At 38.7% G+C, this 18047-nt stretch overlaps 1 protein-coding gene across 1 annotated transcript in view; it reads right to left on the bottom strand.

Moving 5' to 3' along the window:
- Window positions 1–274: 274 nt before the first annotated feature.
- The window catches only part of LOC133537966 (follistatin-related protein 1-like), a 52621-nt gene continuing 34848 nt past the window's right edge, over window positions 275–18047 (bottom strand). The window contains exons 3-11 of the mRNA XM_061879159.1: window positions 17695–17796; window positions 17460–17589; window positions 15974–16006; window positions 15731–15861; window positions 12509–12630; window positions 12082–12194; window positions 6622–6732; window positions 6443–6537; window positions 275–1534 (exon numbers count right to left, since the gene is read on the bottom strand). Of these exons, the coding sequence (XP_061735143.1) occupies window positions 1493–1534; window positions 6443–6537; window positions 6622–6732; window positions 12082–12194; window positions 12509–12630; window positions 15731–15861; window positions 15974–16006; window positions 17460–17589; window positions 17695–17796 (879 nt within the window). The 3' untranslated portion in view covers window positions 275–1492. The remainder of the gene's footprint in view (window positions 1535–6442; window positions 6538–6621; window positions 6733–12081; window positions 12195–12508; window positions 12631–15730; window positions 15862–15973; window positions 16007–17459; window positions 17590–17694; window positions 17797–18047) is intronic.

The raw sequence follows: 18047 nt of genomic DNA, 5'->3' as shown, positions 1-18047 counted from the left end.
TTTGCTAAGTCTTTTTAAGAACATTTAAGGTTGTGTTTGCGCAACGAGTAATTCTTTGAAAACCTTGCCAGAGCAAGCCTGCCAAGTTTTCCAGCTCTGCCTACATTACGCAACACCCTTCTTTAGTTACGTTATGCAAAGCTGCAGTGACATGCATTGCATGAGGAATAGTGCACCGGATTGTACTTGCATTTTTTTTAAACTTTTTTTTTTTTACAACATATCACTTTTAGAGCAAACAATGGCACCTAACACACTCAAAGTGACAGTTAAGTGGTGTACAAAGGTTTATTGGCTTAAATACATATTCCTTCCGATAATGATGTCCACGAGGCATTCATCAGGAAGTCACGAGCCATTTAGCAACTGGCAAACATCAGCAAAACATTCATCATGTTCCCTCTAACTCATGTGGTAAAATAGACTTTGTACGAGCAATCTTGCAAGTCTAAGGCACTGTTTTTTTTTTATTGTCAATTAACTATGTAAAAAGAAGACACGCACAATCGCTCTCTCACACAAACAAACAAAACACAACTAATAGGCTTTTTTGTAAAGAGAGAAGGTATAGTGTTGTTGCTGGGTCCAGAGTAATAATACTGCCTTACCTGGAGATTTGAGTACAAAGAGTCAAACATTTTCATCAAATCTTTGGTTTCAGACGTCCCACCCCCTCCCCCACTCCCACCATGCTACGTTCAGATGTCTCACTGGCCCTGAAGAGACATATGGACAATGGTATTTCGACACCAAAAATAATAGCGTGTTCATACTTTTGCCCATGTGGTGAATCTGAGCCCCACAAGGAGGAAACAAATGGTGCAAAAAAGTGTACTTGCAGTAAGGACGGGATTCATACGGCCCCATACCTGCGTAATAGGAAGCAGGGTGTTATTCAGTTTGCAAGGCAGTCTGCTGAAAATGTATAGCAACTGACACAGGTCAAAGTTGGAATTTACCTCACAAAACATTAAGATATTCAACAATCTGGCGGCTAAATCCGTCACGTTTCATGAGTCAGGTAAACCATGACAGATGGGGCCATATGAATCACTTTCCTTACAACCACATGTTTTTGCTGCTAAATGTCTAGTAAGCTACCTCGGGTCGGTTGCTCGGTGTGCACGAAGAGAACAAAGGAAAGAGACAAAAAAACAAGTGCGTTGGTCAAGTATGAGCCTACATACGCAACGGCAAAATGAATCGCAAAATCGCAGAAAATATGTAGTAAGACGTGTACAGGAGTAGTTAATACAATCAAATATGACAGTACTGAACGCAAAGAGGGACTGTAATGGCCCCCCCTGACTCTAGCAAACTTTAACACTGTGAAACATGTGTAATAATAATAATTATAATTAAAATAGTAGAGACACATGTCAAAGTCAGTGTGGTGTTACCGACAATAACAACACACAGGCTGCAAAGGTCAGTCAAGTATGGAGGAAAAAGTGGTGCGGCGTGCATCCTCCATCTCTGATGGCATCGTTACTCAAGCCTCTTTTGTGCTGGCCTTCATTTTCTCCACGGTTTCCTGCAGGGAAACAACACACAAAATGAATGAGGACATGGTAGAAATAAATATTGTAGTTGTGTGAAAGCAAATTAATTCCATAATACACAAAATAGCTCTAAAAGATAGTCAAAGTTTAGAAAAAGTTCTATTGGCACAGGTGCTACAACAGCCATTGTTTGGCAAGCGAGTTTATGGAATCTGAGTTATCGTCACAAAGGGTCACTCTGAAAAGAAAAAAAATGAATCAAAGGAATACAGTTGCATCATTACGAGAATATAGTCACAATTTGATGAGAAATAAGAATGATGATATTGAAAAATATTAAAAGAATACATTTGGAGTTTAAGTCCACTTAAGTTAATTGACATTAACTTAAGTGGATAAAAGTTGCTAGTAAATGTTTAATGTTTGAAAAAAAAAAAAATCAGAATTAAAATGTTGTTCCTAAGTAAAGACACGCAATAGCAGACCTATGAGAAAAATAAAAAAATAATGGGAAAAAAAGTTGCATTACTACAAGAGTAATTGTGATTGATAACTTCACTTTGATAAATTCACAGACTGACTGGCGCCAGCTTAAACGCAAACATGATTACAAGAGACATTAAAGGGGTACATTATCACAATTTCAACAGGGTTAAAAACAATAAAAATCAGTTCCCAGTGGCTTGTTTTATTTTTCGAAGTTTTTTTCAAAATTTTACACCTCCCGGAATATCCCTAAAAAAAGCTTTAAAGTTCTTGATTTTCGCTATTTGCAATGCGACTGTCCATTTCCCTGTGATGTCATACAGGGCTGCCAATACAAACAACATGGCGGTTACCACAGCAAGATATAGCAACATTAGCTCGGATTCAGACTTGGATTTCAGCGCCTTAAGCAATTCAGCAGATTACGCATGTATTGAAACAGATGGTCGGAATATGGAGGCAGATAGCGAAAACTAAATTGAAGAAGAAATTGAAGCTATTGAGCGAATAGCTATTGACGCTATTCGGCCATAGCATGGGTGTACCTAATGAAGTGGCCCATAGCATGGCTGCCTTATTAGCATCGCCGGTAAAATGTGCGGACCAAACGATCAGGACTTTCGCATCTTGTGACACTGGAGCAACTTAAATCCGTCGATTGATAAGTGTTTGTTTCACATTAAATGTGGATATCTAGTTTCAAATATACATATAGGTAGCGTAAATAGCATGTTAGCATTGATTAGCATAGCATGTTAGCATCGATTAGCTGGCAGTCATGCTGCGACCAAATAAGTCTGATTAGCACATAAGTCAACAACATCAAGAAAACTCACATTTGTGATTTCGTTGACTTAATCGTTGCAAATGCATTTGAAGGTTATCCATACATCTCTGTGCCATGTCTGTCATCGCCGGTAAAATGTGCAGACACTCGGGCAAATTCCCTGGGGGTCTGGCGGCAGATTTCTTGCCAATGGTGCAACTTGAATCCCTCCCTGTTAGTGTTGTTACACCCTCTGACAACACCCCGACGAGGCATGATGTCTCCAAGGTTCCAAAAAATACTCGAAAAAACGGAAAATAATAGAGCTGAGACCCGGTGTTTGTAATGTGAAAATGAAAATGGCGGGTGTATTACCTCGGTGACGTCACGTTCTGACGTCATCGCTAAAAGACCGATAAACAGAAAGGCGTTTAATTTGCCGAAATTTACCCATTTAGAGTTTGGAAATCGGTTAAAAAAATACATGGTCTTTTTTCTGCAACCTCAAAGTATATATAGGTTTGGTGATAATGTTCCCCTTTAACGTCTTTCCCCATTATGAAACACCCACCCCCCCCAACTAAACCTATATCAACACACTGCTGTCTGAGTAACTAAGATATTCAAAAGTGCACATTGAACCTTCATGCTGTGCTATCTCAGGCCAGACTAATCCTATACTCCAAGAAAGACGAAACAGAGGTCAGCGGTCTTTGAACATGTTCAAGGACCGCTGAACAGCGTAGGACGCCACAACGCTCGCCAGTTGCTTTTGTATGTGTGCATGCGGTCCCTGCGCGTACACTAGAACCACCTGATTTGTTTATTTCCTTGTTTACTTAAGTTTGGGCTACATTTCCAGAAAGCTAAGGACCGGGGCAGGACGTCTCCCTTCACTATTAGTCCTATTTTGTATATTTCGGAAAACCAGGGTCCTTTACAGCAGTGGTCCCCAACCTTTTTGTATCCGCGGACCGGTTAACGCTTAATAATTTGTCCCGCGGCCCGGGGGGGTGTCCTTTTTTTTTTTTTTCTTCTTCGTCATGAAAAAGGGACGTTTTTTTCATGAAAAAGGGAGTTTTTTGTGGTCGGTGCACTATTTGTAAGTGTATATTGTGTGTTTTTTTAAATGTATTTATTTTTTTTAATTAAAAATTCTTCTGCGGCCTGGTGGTTGGGGACCACTGCTTTACAGTAGACACCTAAATTTGGTCTTTTTATTTTTGTCAGATAAACTGGAGATATCTGTTTCCCAAGTTTTGAACCTAACCTGGGCTGCTGTCATTCCCCGGCCACCGGTTGAATAACCCTGCTTTAGAAGGATGTTTACATTACACAGGTGTATGTGTGGGAATTCAGCAACTGTTGCTCGATGTGACAAACAGCGTAATACAGTGCAACATCCAAATTTTTAGTAAAAGTTGTACAATTTTTATGATTTGTAAGTATACAAATACGCCTCAAAAATAAAGTTCAAACCATCCTCTTGCATCATTGTCAACTCTGCAGAGACTACAACTCACAAAGTATGTAAAGGACAAACTTTACAAGTGGGTTTAGTTTTTTCTTTAAATTTTTAACTGCCACCACATAACACACTGTAAATTCCAGACTATAAGCCACTAATTTGTTTTTACCCTTTGAACCCTGCTGCTTATATAATGGTGCAGCTAATTAATGGATTTTTCTTCGCTAACGGCCATAATGTTTTGTGTTTAACAAATAGTTTTCACTAAACACAAGCAGAGACACTGCAGAGGTGTGTTATTATTTGTGCTATGGCACCATATTTGGGACAAGTTTTCTCTGTGCAGGTGCTGCAAGGTGAACCGCTACAATATTTTCTTCCGTTTAGTGCTTTAAAACAATAGTACAAGTGCCCTTTTGTCTGCTAGTCGTCCATAGCGTTACTACTTCTATGAATTCTTTATTCATCACTCCATGCAAAGTTTGTAAGTTTTAGAATATAACTAAACCTATTCATACTTACCAAACCGTCCCGTTTGTGATGTCTGTAGGAGTGTTTTCATGCATATTTGTACACGCTAGTGTTGTTAATACTATCTAATATGCTAACACGTTTACAAGTGTATCTGTTAAAATTACTAACTTTCAATGGCATTCTTTTTGTATTGTTTTAGTTTCACAAATTGCTCAGTAAATTCACCAAAATGTCACCGTGGATTTATTGAGTCTGTTGAGCTGATAGGAGAGCTAGCTTCTGCAGGTGGTGGCTCCATCACAATGACTTCTGTTTTGTTTGATCCCACATTTTATTGCCGTATTACGATTAAAACACTTGCAAATAATTAGTTATTGTGTAAATAACTAATTTTGTAACATATATAAATCTGCGGATCGTAGTCCGTTGCGACTAATACTGTATATGGAAACATATTTTTTCTCTCTAAAATTTAGAGGGTGCAGCCAGTTCGTAAAATACGATACTTACATATGTCTGCTACCTACTACCAGACATGCATTATTACTTCCATAAAACACCAGCAGCTTTCAGACACTGTAATTGCCTTGCTGTTTACCCTCCATTACGCATCCTCAAAGGGAGAGTAGTTTCACTTTATTTTAGTTTGATTTAGTCGTATTATTAGGGATGGTCTGTTCCAGTATATCCAAGTTGGTGCATCAGGTATCAGGAAAAAATAAATCCATCCATCCATCCATTTTCTACCGCTTATTCCCTTTTGGGGTCACGGGGGGCGCTGGCGCCTATCTCAGCTACAATCGGGCGGAAGGCGGGGTACACTGTGGACAAGTCGCCACCTCATCGCAGGGCCAACACAGATAGACAGAAAACATTCACACTCACATTCACACACTAGGGCCAATTTAGTGTTGCCAATCAACCTATCCCCAGGTGCATGTCTTTGGAAATGGGAGGAAGCCGGAGTACCCGGAGGGAACCCACGCATTCACGGGGAGAACATGCAAACTCCACACAGAAAGATCCCGAGCCTGGATTTGAACCCAGGACTGCAGGACCTTCGTATTGTGAGGCAGACGCACTAACCCCTCTTCCACCGTGAAGCCCGAAAAAATAAATACCCATCCAAAAGCCCCAACTATGCACGTAAATACTCGTCGTTGGGCATATGCCAAAGTTGGTGCATCGGTTATCAGGAAAAAATAAACTACCCATCCAAAAGCCCCAACTATGCACATAAATAATCGTCGTTGAGCGACATGCTATAAACAGCAAGGCAGCTAAACCATTGTAGTACAGTAGCTTGACAAAAAAAAAACAGTATGAGACCATCCCTACTTATTATGCAATGATTAACATATTATGTAACACATTTTTACTCTTGTCCCAGTTCATAGAGGTTTTAGGTAGGCAACAGTTTGACCCTGGGACACATCAGTTTACTTTACATTATGAAATAGTTTCTGTTCAACTTTGGAAGTTCCACTGTACGTTATTGTCTTTAATGGTGAATCATCACATTTGGTGTTTTTGCCACTGTAAAAAAATATGCTGATAGCTCAGTTCACTGGTATTAGTGTCGCAAAAAAGCTTATGTCAACAAATCTAAACCGGAGGATGTCATTTCGCTAGCTAAGCACTTTCATCCAGATGTCCTTTGTCAAGAAAAACAGACATCCAAGTTATTACCCCGAGGAACCTCGAAGTCAGATAGTGGGGGTTTGTTGGTTGAAGATAAAAGCTGACCTGGTGTTTGTTCAGCTCGGCTACGCGGAGGTTCCACTCCTCCTCGGTCATCTCTGCACCGCCATCGGTTGACTCATCCACGGCATCTTTCTTGTCTGCACACACAAAAGGTCAAAACACGCACACATGTTGAAGGACAATACCAATTAAGATAACAAAAATACAATTTTGAAACTTACCCGTGCAAGTCATAGCAGTGCACACCCAGTTGCCGCATGCACAGACACAACGGTTACACTCCACCTGTGTCTCTGCACCGTCCTCGTAAGTCTCATCCTCCAAGGCACACTCTGGGTTAAGGAAAAAAAAACACGACAGAATGAACGTAGATGTGAGCGATCAGGGCCTTACCCATTAGAAGGAAATTCAAACACCAAATGGTTTTTCCCCTATTATGCCAAGATGACTTTTTAATGTTTTTTTTTATCATATTGTGTCCCTAAAGCCTGTTTGTGACTACCAAAAAACAGGCTTTGCAGCACACTGTATTACAATATTCTCACCTAAGAAATGTTTCTGCCTGGATGTGACTCACTATTGATAGGACAATGTGGGGACGCATTTATTTTTTTAACCCGAAACTAGAATTTTGATTGATTGAAACTTTTTTGAGTAGATTGCACAGTTCAGTACATATTCCGTACAATTGACCACTAAAAAGTAATTTTTCAAATTGTTTAAGTCGGGGTCCACGTGAATCAATTCATGGTTGCACCTAACGACTATTTTGACTGTCGACTAGTCATCGATTATCTTAGCGATTAGTTGACTAGTCATTGATTATCTTAGCGATTAGTAGACTAATCAGATTATGAAACTTTGCTTTAACCTATTTAGTGGCTCTAATTTAGCCATCTGCTTTAATATATTTTTAGGCATGTGCTAGCGGGTTTTCTCCGGGTTCCCCAGCTTTCTCCCACCTCCAAAAACATGCACCTAGAGATAGGCTGATTGGCAACACTACACTTACATTTTACCCATTACTACACCTACATTTAACCAACCACGGATGACACTGCACAATTTAAACCAATCAGAAGCAACGTAAGGCGGGTTTTGGCCTCTCTCTTTCACGCACCTCAGCTGTACGTTGTTTCTGATTGGTTTAAATTGCGTGGTTCCTTCAATGCTTAGTTAAATGTAGGCATACCTCAGATATGCACACACAGATTATATTGCACACACACACACTTCTGAATGACTGTGCACAAAATGTATTACACGCTCACAAATCTGGATGCGCTCGCTCAAATCGTACACAGTAGAAGTGTCGCAAAAGTCACTTGTAAAAAAGACAGCCAATAGAGGGTTCCTGCATTTTGCAGAGCATAGATGCACTTTTAAATGCGCGCACATTGTATTACACGCTCACAAATCTGGATGCGCTCGCTCAAATCGTACATGGTAGAAGTGTCGCAAAAGTTATGTGTAAAAAAAGACAGCCAATAGAGGGTTCCTGCATTTTGCGGAGCATAGAAGCACTTCTAAATGCGCGTGCACACATTGTATTACACACTCACAAATCTGGATGCGCTCTCTCAAATCTTGACAGCAGAAGTGTCCCAATAGTCACTTGTAAGTAGACAGCCAATCGGGGTTCTTTCTGATTCGGGACAGACCGACCACTTAAAACAGACGTACGCGGCTCTGAATACAAACACTCGGATTGATATACAGACACACAAATTACTGCACACTTTGAGTACACGCACGTTTGCAAATAATTTTGTTACAATAATACTTCCATAGTAGAAATGGCCCTAGTGTGTGAATGTGAGTGTGAATGTTGTCTGTCTGTCTGTGTTGGCCCTGCGATGAGGTGGCAACTTGTCCAGGGTGTACCCCGCCTTCCGCCCGATTGTAGCTGAGATAAGCGCCAGCGCCCCCCGCGACCCCAAAAGGGAATAAGCGGTAGAAAATGGATGGATGGATAGTAGAAGTCCACTCTTCAAGGTAAATGCTGTACATTTTTATTAGATTACTTCATTTAACTAGTGCAGAAATTCCTTTTAAAAGGCATATTACATGTTACTACCGTGCCGTTTTGAGGGCCAAGCATCGATTAAATTGAATTCAATTCATTTTAATTAAAGACGTTGATTTTAGATACAAGTGTTTTGAGTTAAGATCTCCGTCACAGAACCAATTAGGTTAATACATTGAGGTAACCGTATTTTCTGGACCATAGAGTGTACCGGGTTATTAGGCGCTCTGCCGATGAGCGGGTCTATTCATGTCTTTTTTCCCACAAAAGGCGCACGCGATTATAAGGCGCATTAAAGGGGTCATATTATGATTTTTTTTCAAAATTTAAAACACTTCCTTGTGGTCTACATAACATGTAACGTTGGTTCTTTGGTCAAAATGTTGCATAGTTTGTTTTACAGATCATCTTCAAGCCGCTTTCTGACAGTCGCTTCTGGATGCGCAATTTTGTGGGCGTCTTTTTTACGTGGCTCACCTTCGACAGCTTCTTCTCCCCGTCATCTTTGTTGTAGCGGTGTAGCGTGCAAGGACGGGAGTTGAAGAAGTGTCAAAAGATGGAGCTAACTGTTTTGATAACAATCACGCTTTACTTAAATCAACAACGGAGCAGTATCTCCTCATCCGTGGCTCACTAGTGCAGCAACACCGGAAATGTGTCCCATGAAAAAACGTCCGAATGGAACTCTCTAATAACTAAAGTTCTGTGGGTGAATTATGTAAACCCACTATACTGTTATTTTTTAGCGCCTCCATAGCGAGATATACGTTAGAACTTTACGCTACTTTATATTAGAAATGGCCCCAGCAGGGGGTGAATGCCCCATAACAAGAAGATAGTGGAAAAGAACAAGCTTATCGACTACAGCATCGTCACGGACTACAGTGGCGGACATGCGCACATTTTCAGGACTTATGCAAATCTCAAATACATATCAGCAGGTACCGGAAGGTAAGAAAAATTGGTTTTGCACAATACGGTACTTCTGTATTTGAAAAAAATGCATCAGGTGCACAATCGCGCGTCTTGTAGATTTGCCCCCTGTGGATAAACAGAGTTTCTTAGAATTAAAGATATAGACACACAAAACGACACTTGCCCAGTCGGGTTGACTAGAAAAGCACAATTAAACCGTCTAAATTCCAGCACCAACGCTAATTTTTGGACTGCACCCCCTTAAAAAATACAATTGGGTGAACAAATAGAATAAAGTGGACTTTTAAAGGGGCTGTTTGCAACCTTTTTGTGGCTGTCCAGAGGGTTCTAACTTTCCCAAGCGTTGTAAGCATTACATCCTGCCCTCTTCCAGCTTTGAGCATGCAAACAACGGCCCAGATAACAGACACACACAAGCACAGACATTAGCTTTGTTTGCTGTCAGCCAATGATAAGGACTTGGCAAAGTTGAGCTACTAACGTTAGCTATCAATGACAGTATATTCTATCATAACATGACTGAAAATTGTTAGTCGCTTCTGTGCTACTACATTTGTGTGTGTGCATGCGCTCCTGTGTGTATCAGATTAAGTGACAGTCTGAACATGAGATTATTTCCTCAGGATAATGAGTCATTTTTAGTTAATATAATTACTAATTGTGAAAAATATAGACAAATAAAAATGTTAAACCGCCAATGGTAACATAAGCTGGCTATAAGTACAGAATGAACAAGGTAGGCTGAACTAGAACAGCGCTGGTAAACCAACAATGACCTTTGACTTCACATATAAATTAAAAATTCTCACATAGTTCAACATTTTTTATAAAGTCGTCCATAGTAGTGTTAGTTCCCTAAACAACCATGCTCTTGTGTTTGCTGTAGTTCTGGCATTTCTCGACAGGCACACAGGACTTTGAGTGTAGTGAACCACGGCTCAGTTCTCCACGCTGACTGTTAACCTTTAGCCTACATATTTTGGTGTGATTATATTCAGCAAACGCTGCTTATGTCATAAGTCAGGTTCAGTGAGAAGCCTACCTCTGAACTGCATTGAAATGCAGAACAGATAAATATACTGAGTTTCTTCATATAGATTATTTACTCAATTGCAGAGAAAATTTAGTATTTATTATGTTTTTTTTTTTTAATTAAATACATTTTATAGTCATGTGAAATAATGTGGACATTTTTCCACAAATAAATCAAAATGTTATATAAATGCCATCCATCCATTTTGTACCGCTTATTCCCTTTTGGGGTCGCTGGCGCCTCCCGCGACCCCGAAAGGGAATAAGCGGTAGGAAATGGATGGATGGATGGATGGATGGATTGTACAAATGTATTGCTGTACCACATGTCCACAACTAAAACACACTTTTCTTTTCAACAATCTAAGTAAATGTGTATAATTTGACATTTGAATCAAGGAATAATAATATTCTGTGTTATTTTCAAATCGAGTTTTTCTTTTTTGAATCTGTACATTTATAAAATTATAAAAACAGTACATTACAAATATTGTTTTTGTTTACAAGGTTGTACATGTTGGTGTATTAAATATTACAGAAACGTTAAAAAAATTATTTTGGTTGATGAAATAAACCTTACAACGGACGGAGGTTGAATACGTGTTTTATATACATGTTATATATATATATATATCCATCCATCCATTTACTACCGCTTATTCCCTTTGAGGTCACGGGGGCGCTGGTGCCTATATCAGCTACAATCGGGCGGAAGGCGGGTACTCCCTGGACAAGTCGCCGCCTCATCACAGGTTATATACATATATGTATATATATATACATATATATATATCCATATATATATATATATATATATATATATAGATATATATATATATATATATCCATATATATATATATATATATATATAGATATATATATATATATATCCATATATATATATATATATTTATATATATATAGACATATATATATATATATATATATACAAATATATATATGTATGTGTATATATACATATATCCATATATATATATATATATACACATATATATATACACACTTATACATATATACACACACATATATACACACATATATATATATATATATACACATATGTATATATATATATATATATATATATATATATGTACATACACACACACACACACACACACACATATATATATAAATATATATATGGCTGTATATATGTGGATATATATATATATATATATATATATATATATATATATACACACACACACACACACACATATATATGTATATTTATATACAGTATATACAGATATATTTATATCCATTTTCTACCGCTTATTCCCTTTTGGGGTCGCGGAGGGCGCTGGCGCCTATCTCAGCTACAATCGGGCGGAAGGTGGGGTACACCCTGGACAAGTCGCCATTTCATCGCAATATATTTATATGTATGTGTTTAATAGCGGTTCTTCACTGCCTTTTTAAAAGATTTTTCTGCCGCTCCTCCACATGAAATAAACTCTGCAAGCCTTCAAATGCCTTTTCTTATACTCCACTGAAACAGCTTTACAGATTTCATGTCTGTAATGAAGGCCGTGTGTGTTGTGCAAGAGATGTCGACCTTTACCCAAGGTTCTTGTAGTAGGTAGATGAGGCCACCACAATTTCAGGAAATAGATTATGTTCCTTAAATAAGAATATTAAAAGTGTTGCTTTAAAGCTCACTCTTCTCTGGTGGGTTGAATCCAGGCTTCAGGCAGTTGAGGAACTCATCAAAGCTCAACTTCCAGTCGGCGTTGTCGTCGGACAGCTCGATTAGGGCGTCGACACACAGACTCCTAGATAGCACGCATGCAAACGCAGACTTTTAAGTACTCGCTGCTACTTCAATAGCAGCACAACTTTGCGTAATGATAAGAACTTAATGGTTGTTCATTTAGATGGATTCATGTTTTAACAGTCTTCCAGGAAGACCCTCACTCGTATAGATTACACATGCCTGGCTCAAGTTCACTGACCTTTCTTAAAATAGCACCAGAGGACATAGTAAACATTAGCTCATGTAAGCATTACTACAGAAGAAAGTGTTATCTTGAAAAAAACCTAAAGGATGCTACCATGATACTTATCTTGCACACATAAGAACACTAACCGAAGAAGCTTATTGCTCTCCTGGTCGACGTAGGACTGCATCTCAGTCGCCACCGACTCATTGTGTTGGATGAACTTGAGCAGCTCCGAGGAGTCCAACGTCGAATCGCCGTTGTCGTAAGACTGCGCGGAAAAAAAGACAGAATAGTGTGTCTGCATCCATATTTTCATATACCGTTACTTTGGGATGAATATGCACAGTTTATGAAGACACTTTGTAAGTTTGGAGCGACAACATTAGGTTGGGTGGAACTTAGAAAAAAATATAGTCAGTTGTTGAATCAAATGCTAACAAACTGACTTGAAATGCAGGGAATAGCATACATGCAATGTCTACTGCACCCATTCTCAAACTGTGATACTACTGCTGGTACACGGGCTGCTTTTAGTGGTATGGAGAAAAAACAGAGATTTTTTTTTTTTTAAATCAATAATTGGACTAATACAAATGTATTAACCGAAGCCACAAATTCATAACAAAATATAGTTGTACAGTACTTCAGAAATATTTTGAGGTGTGTTTAATGTTGTGTGGTCACTAGCATCAGTGCTAAAAGAAGCATTTTACCTAGAGTGTATACAAAATGCTGCACAGTAAAAGAGGCGGCAATCTGGTAATTAGAAGCATAACGACGTCTGGAGTGACGTATACAATACTTGTCAGACAGTGACAATTGCTTCCAAAACAACAGGAGAAAGGAGTTTAAGAGGTAAAATTCCCAACAACACAGTTGTTACCTTGGAAAGTGAAATACTATCCAACAACTTGATTCCCTCCAATTACGTTTGTTTATTAAAAACTAAAAAGCCGATAAAGCCATGCTTGTACCTTTGGCTGTAAAACAGTAGTTTTGTCTACAACAAAGCAATATACTGTATGACCACAAAAAATTAAATTCTGCCATCAGAAGGGTCTGCCTCACGTTTCAAAGACATATCGTACCAGATTACCTTTATTTCACTAACAAGATCTTTTTATGTATTTTTTGCTGCATAAAATGTCAGTCATTTCCTATAATATCATACATAGTTTTTGAGTAATCAGTAAATGAATAACGGTACTTGAAACGCCTCTTTTCTATAGGCAGAGTCGATTTGCTCCCCCTCTGGTGTGATGTCATCAACAGAACTAGAGCCCCACGGTGGCAAAAACTTGTACGACACGTAATGTAGTAAAATAATATATTTTCTTTTCTTTCTCTGTCAAAGGGTATTTAGGTAATTTCTTCAAATTATGCAAGAAAATAACATGATACAGGATGATGAATGCGCAACCAAAATGTGTTTTATGCAATATGAGCATATACGGAAATCGCCTCCACACTGTAGTCGATGATGTTAGCAGGCTGACACAGGCCAAAAAGTACTTGAAACTCAAAGACTGCCATCAGTAAACAATTTTAAAATGACTACTGCATCTATTTTGGGGGGAATTTTATCTGTAGACATTGTTTTTCAGGTCTAAAACTATGGCACAAGAATTAGTGTGGCCCTTCAATAAAAACATAAAGTAATTAGAGTGGTGTAGTGACGTGTGACAACGTATTATTTCACCCCTTGCATGTAACTAGTTATGTCTTATGTTGTACAGTATTAACACTTCATGGGAGTTTGTATTATCAAGGGAAATCTTAACCTGAGGACATTCAGTATTAGTGATATACTACAAAGAACAGGGGAAGCTCGACTAACGAACGCCTCTATACGTTTGCATCAAGCCAAATATGCCTCTGTGTGCAAACCATTTGTGTACAATGAACACAAGACTGCTAATAATGGGGGGGGCGGGGTTTACTGCTAGCGGGGTGTATAAAATAGTCAGGAAGTGTCATGGATACAAAGGATTCTGGGTATTTGTTGTGTTGCGTTTATGTTGTGTTACTGGGAGGATGTTCTCCCGAAATGTGTTTGTCAATCTTGTTTGGTGTGGCTTCACAGCGTGGTGCATATTACTAAGAGTGTTAAAATTGTTTATATCACAACCATTAGTGTACTCTGTGTCACCCAGTATGGCTTGCAGGCGTGTGCGTGTTGCTGCGGAAGCCACACACAACATGATGCTGGACTGACAAGCAGATCGTAAATGCTGTAGAAGGCGACAAAGCCAATGGCTTCATAGCACGCCCTAATACTTATTAACTGGGTGACTGCCGGCAGTCATTCTAGAGAATATTAGCGTCTCCTATTGTCTTCTTCGCTTTGTGACACGGGTCTTAAATGGCCCTTTGAATGGTAAAGGATACCGATCCCAGAACCATGTATATCAAATATTTCCGGATGGTTCAACCGCCACCCGCCCGAATCTAATTAAAATCTATTTTTTCGTCATGTCACCCGCCCGGCCCGCGGACTCCGCGGATGAGACCGCAAACCTTGCATCTCTAATATATATATATATATATATATATATATATATATATATATATATATATATATATATATATATATATATATATATATGGTGTCTACTAAAATAGGGACTTTTATATATGTTCTAGCCTCGACAAAAGTCCCTATTTTAGTAGGCACCATACATACATACATACATACATATATGTATAGACTCTAGTACAGTGTAACCTCAATTTACGAACTAAATTAGTTATTGAACATGTTCGCCAACCAAAAGGTTTGTGTGTGTATGTATATGTATGTATGTATACACACATATATATATATATATATATATATATATATATATATATATATATATATATATACATACATATACATACATATATGTATAGACTCTAGTACAGTGTAACCTCAATTTATGAACTAAATTAGTTTTTGAACATGTTCGCAAACCAAAAGGTTTGTGTGTGTATGTATATGTATGTATACATTATATATATATATATATATATATATATATATAATATATATATATATACACACATACATACATACATACATACATATATATATATATATACATACATACATACATACATACATACATATACATATAAATATAGTGTCTACTAAAATTGGTTCTCAACTTTAGTCGAGGCGAGAACCAATTACCAGTCTTTTGAGTGAGTGACATCGCCAACTAGTGGTGCAGCATGCGCATTACACCATTGCTTATTTGTGGGAACGGAATTGTTTTAAAAACATGGCTTGTACTTGAACAAGTTAGCAGAAACAGTCCAGTTTGACAAAAGTAATGCATAATAATGATAAGAATGTTCAAGGACACCTGGTAGGTGAATTGTCACACCTTAAAGTACTTGAGCAGGATGTCTGAGAAGTTGGAGCCCTTGACAAACCAGCCATCTGGGATCACCTCCGTTTGAAGCCACTGGATCACACGGCCTCTCAACTCGTTGCGGTCTGCGGCGTAGCACACCACTGCAGCAGAGAAAAAATATTCTATAGGTCAACATAAATAATTTAACAAGCACAGTCTATATTGCTTGCTTGGTATTTACGTGTTTTTATGTCTGTAAAAAACATCTCTCACCTGGGCTTGCAGCTGCCTGCTCGTTCTTCTTCTCTAAGGATTCAAAGAGAGACAAACTGATTAAAACAACATCCATCCATCCATTCTCTACCGCTTATTCCCTTTCGGGGTCGCGGGGGGCGCTGGCGCCTATCTCAGCTACAATCGGGCGGAACAACTGATTAAAAAAAATCTTGATTATTGATTATGTTATATTGATGTACTAAAATGTGCTAAAGGTCTGCAAAGAAGACAACGTGACATATGTGGCGTCTATGACCCGTCCCTCATGATTAGTCCTACTGTGCCAGAGCTCAGATCAATGTTCAGGCCAACAGGATTGTCAATACGCTGACATTAGCAAGAGCAAGCAGTGCACTCTGGATAAGATGCTAATATCTTAAGAGTGTTCAAATGGCAAAGGCACCACGTGAACGCTTTTAAACAACAGCGCACTCTGTTGGCGGGATCATTAGTTACATTATTACAAACAGTAGCGGAACCCCTTTGGTTGGACAATTGTTTCCGTAGGGAATCAACTTATTGTTAGAAAATGTAAACACTATAGGCTATAATAGCAGCGGAGCACACAATAGCACATAAGCTAAGCCTGCATAATAGGTGTCCTGTTGACATATTTTCAGTATAAGCATGTACCAAATAATTTTTTTAAATATAGGAAGAAGCATACTTATAGGTCTACAGTAACAATACGTCCGCATCATTCAATTTGCTGTCACAAGCTTAATTAATTGAATCATTATGACCACTAGGTAGCGGCAAAAAAAACAATTACCACTCCACTTCAACTTAAAAACAGCATAAATCTGTTTTGAACAGTTAAAAAGAAATAGGTTTGTGTTTTTCATGCCTACCATTGTTCTGTGTTGGAGTAAGATCACTTGAGCATGCCTTTTCTAACATTCCACACAACAACAAAAAAAGTGTGTATAATTTCTTCTAATATCACATCAGAACAATATCGGAACACCCCTACACTAAACTGTTTTTTAGGTCGTTTGGCTCCCAAGAAGGAGACACATTTCCTTATTTGAGTCTTTAGCAGAATTACAGTTTGAAATACTATTATAATTTAATATTTTTCCCTCAAATTTTGTTGGATTTCAAATTGTACAACTTCAAGGCCATAACAGACAAGTCCTCAAATTAGATCATCCTGATGTAGGTTTTTTTTTTATTGTCAATTCCAAAAGATGGCAGTTGCTGCATTTATTATAATGTATCATTAAAGGTCCGCATCCAGCAACTTTATTTCTGCATGAACTTTAAAATATTGGTGGTTATACGTTCCGTACTGTTGTTTACAATGAACACACGACTGCTAATAATGCTACTTTCTAATATGAGAACATTGGTTCGGTTGTTTTGTGTAATAAACCTGTTAATTAATGAAAATGAGTGTGGCGAAGGAGAGTTTTTATTTTTCGCATCAAATTTAAATAAAATTGACACCTGTATTGATTATGAATTTAATATCCTTACATACCCTGGCAGTGTCCATCATGGGCCACTTGGATCTTCAGTCCACTCAAACAGGCATCTCTGTGCAACTCGCAGTGGTTCCTGTAGGTCTTGCTATTGCTGCCACACACTGACCTCTTGTGAGGCTTGCAGCTCTAAGGAGGGAAGGAAAAAGGACAAGAAGAGGAAACTATGACAGGGAAACTCTCTTTTATCAATATTTGGTGGTTGAGTTGCCAGACCATTCATCCATCGCTCACCTCTATGCACAGACAGCTGGGCTCCCCTTTCTCATTGACGGCACACTCTCGACCAGCCCCGCAGAAGACATTGGCGCACACTTTGCTCTTGCTCTGCAGCTCCTGAAAAACAACACGGTTCTATTATCATTTCAGACAGCAAACTAGTTGAGAGGGAATCAACAGCGCCTCTGCTGGTTACAGCCAAGTAGTGCTCTTAATTTTGACTCCATCCATCCATCCATTTTCTACCGCTTATTCCCTTTCGGGGTCGCGGGGGGCGCTGGCGCCTATCTCAGCTACAATCGGGCGGAAGGCAGGGTACACCCTGGACAAGTCGCCACCTCATCACAGTTAATTTTGACTCAATAAAA

This window comes from Nerophis ophidion, linkage group LG19, assembly GCF_033978795.1.
Source record: "Nerophis ophidion isolate RoL-2023_Sa linkage group LG19, RoL_Noph_v1.0, whole genome shotgun sequence".
Taxonomy (NCBI): Eukaryota; Metazoa; Chordata; class Actinopteri; order Syngnathiformes; family Syngnathidae; genus Nerophis; species Nerophis ophidion.
The sequence above is the reverse complement of the archived record's forward strand: the minus strand, read 5'-3'. Positions and strand labels throughout refer to the sequence as shown.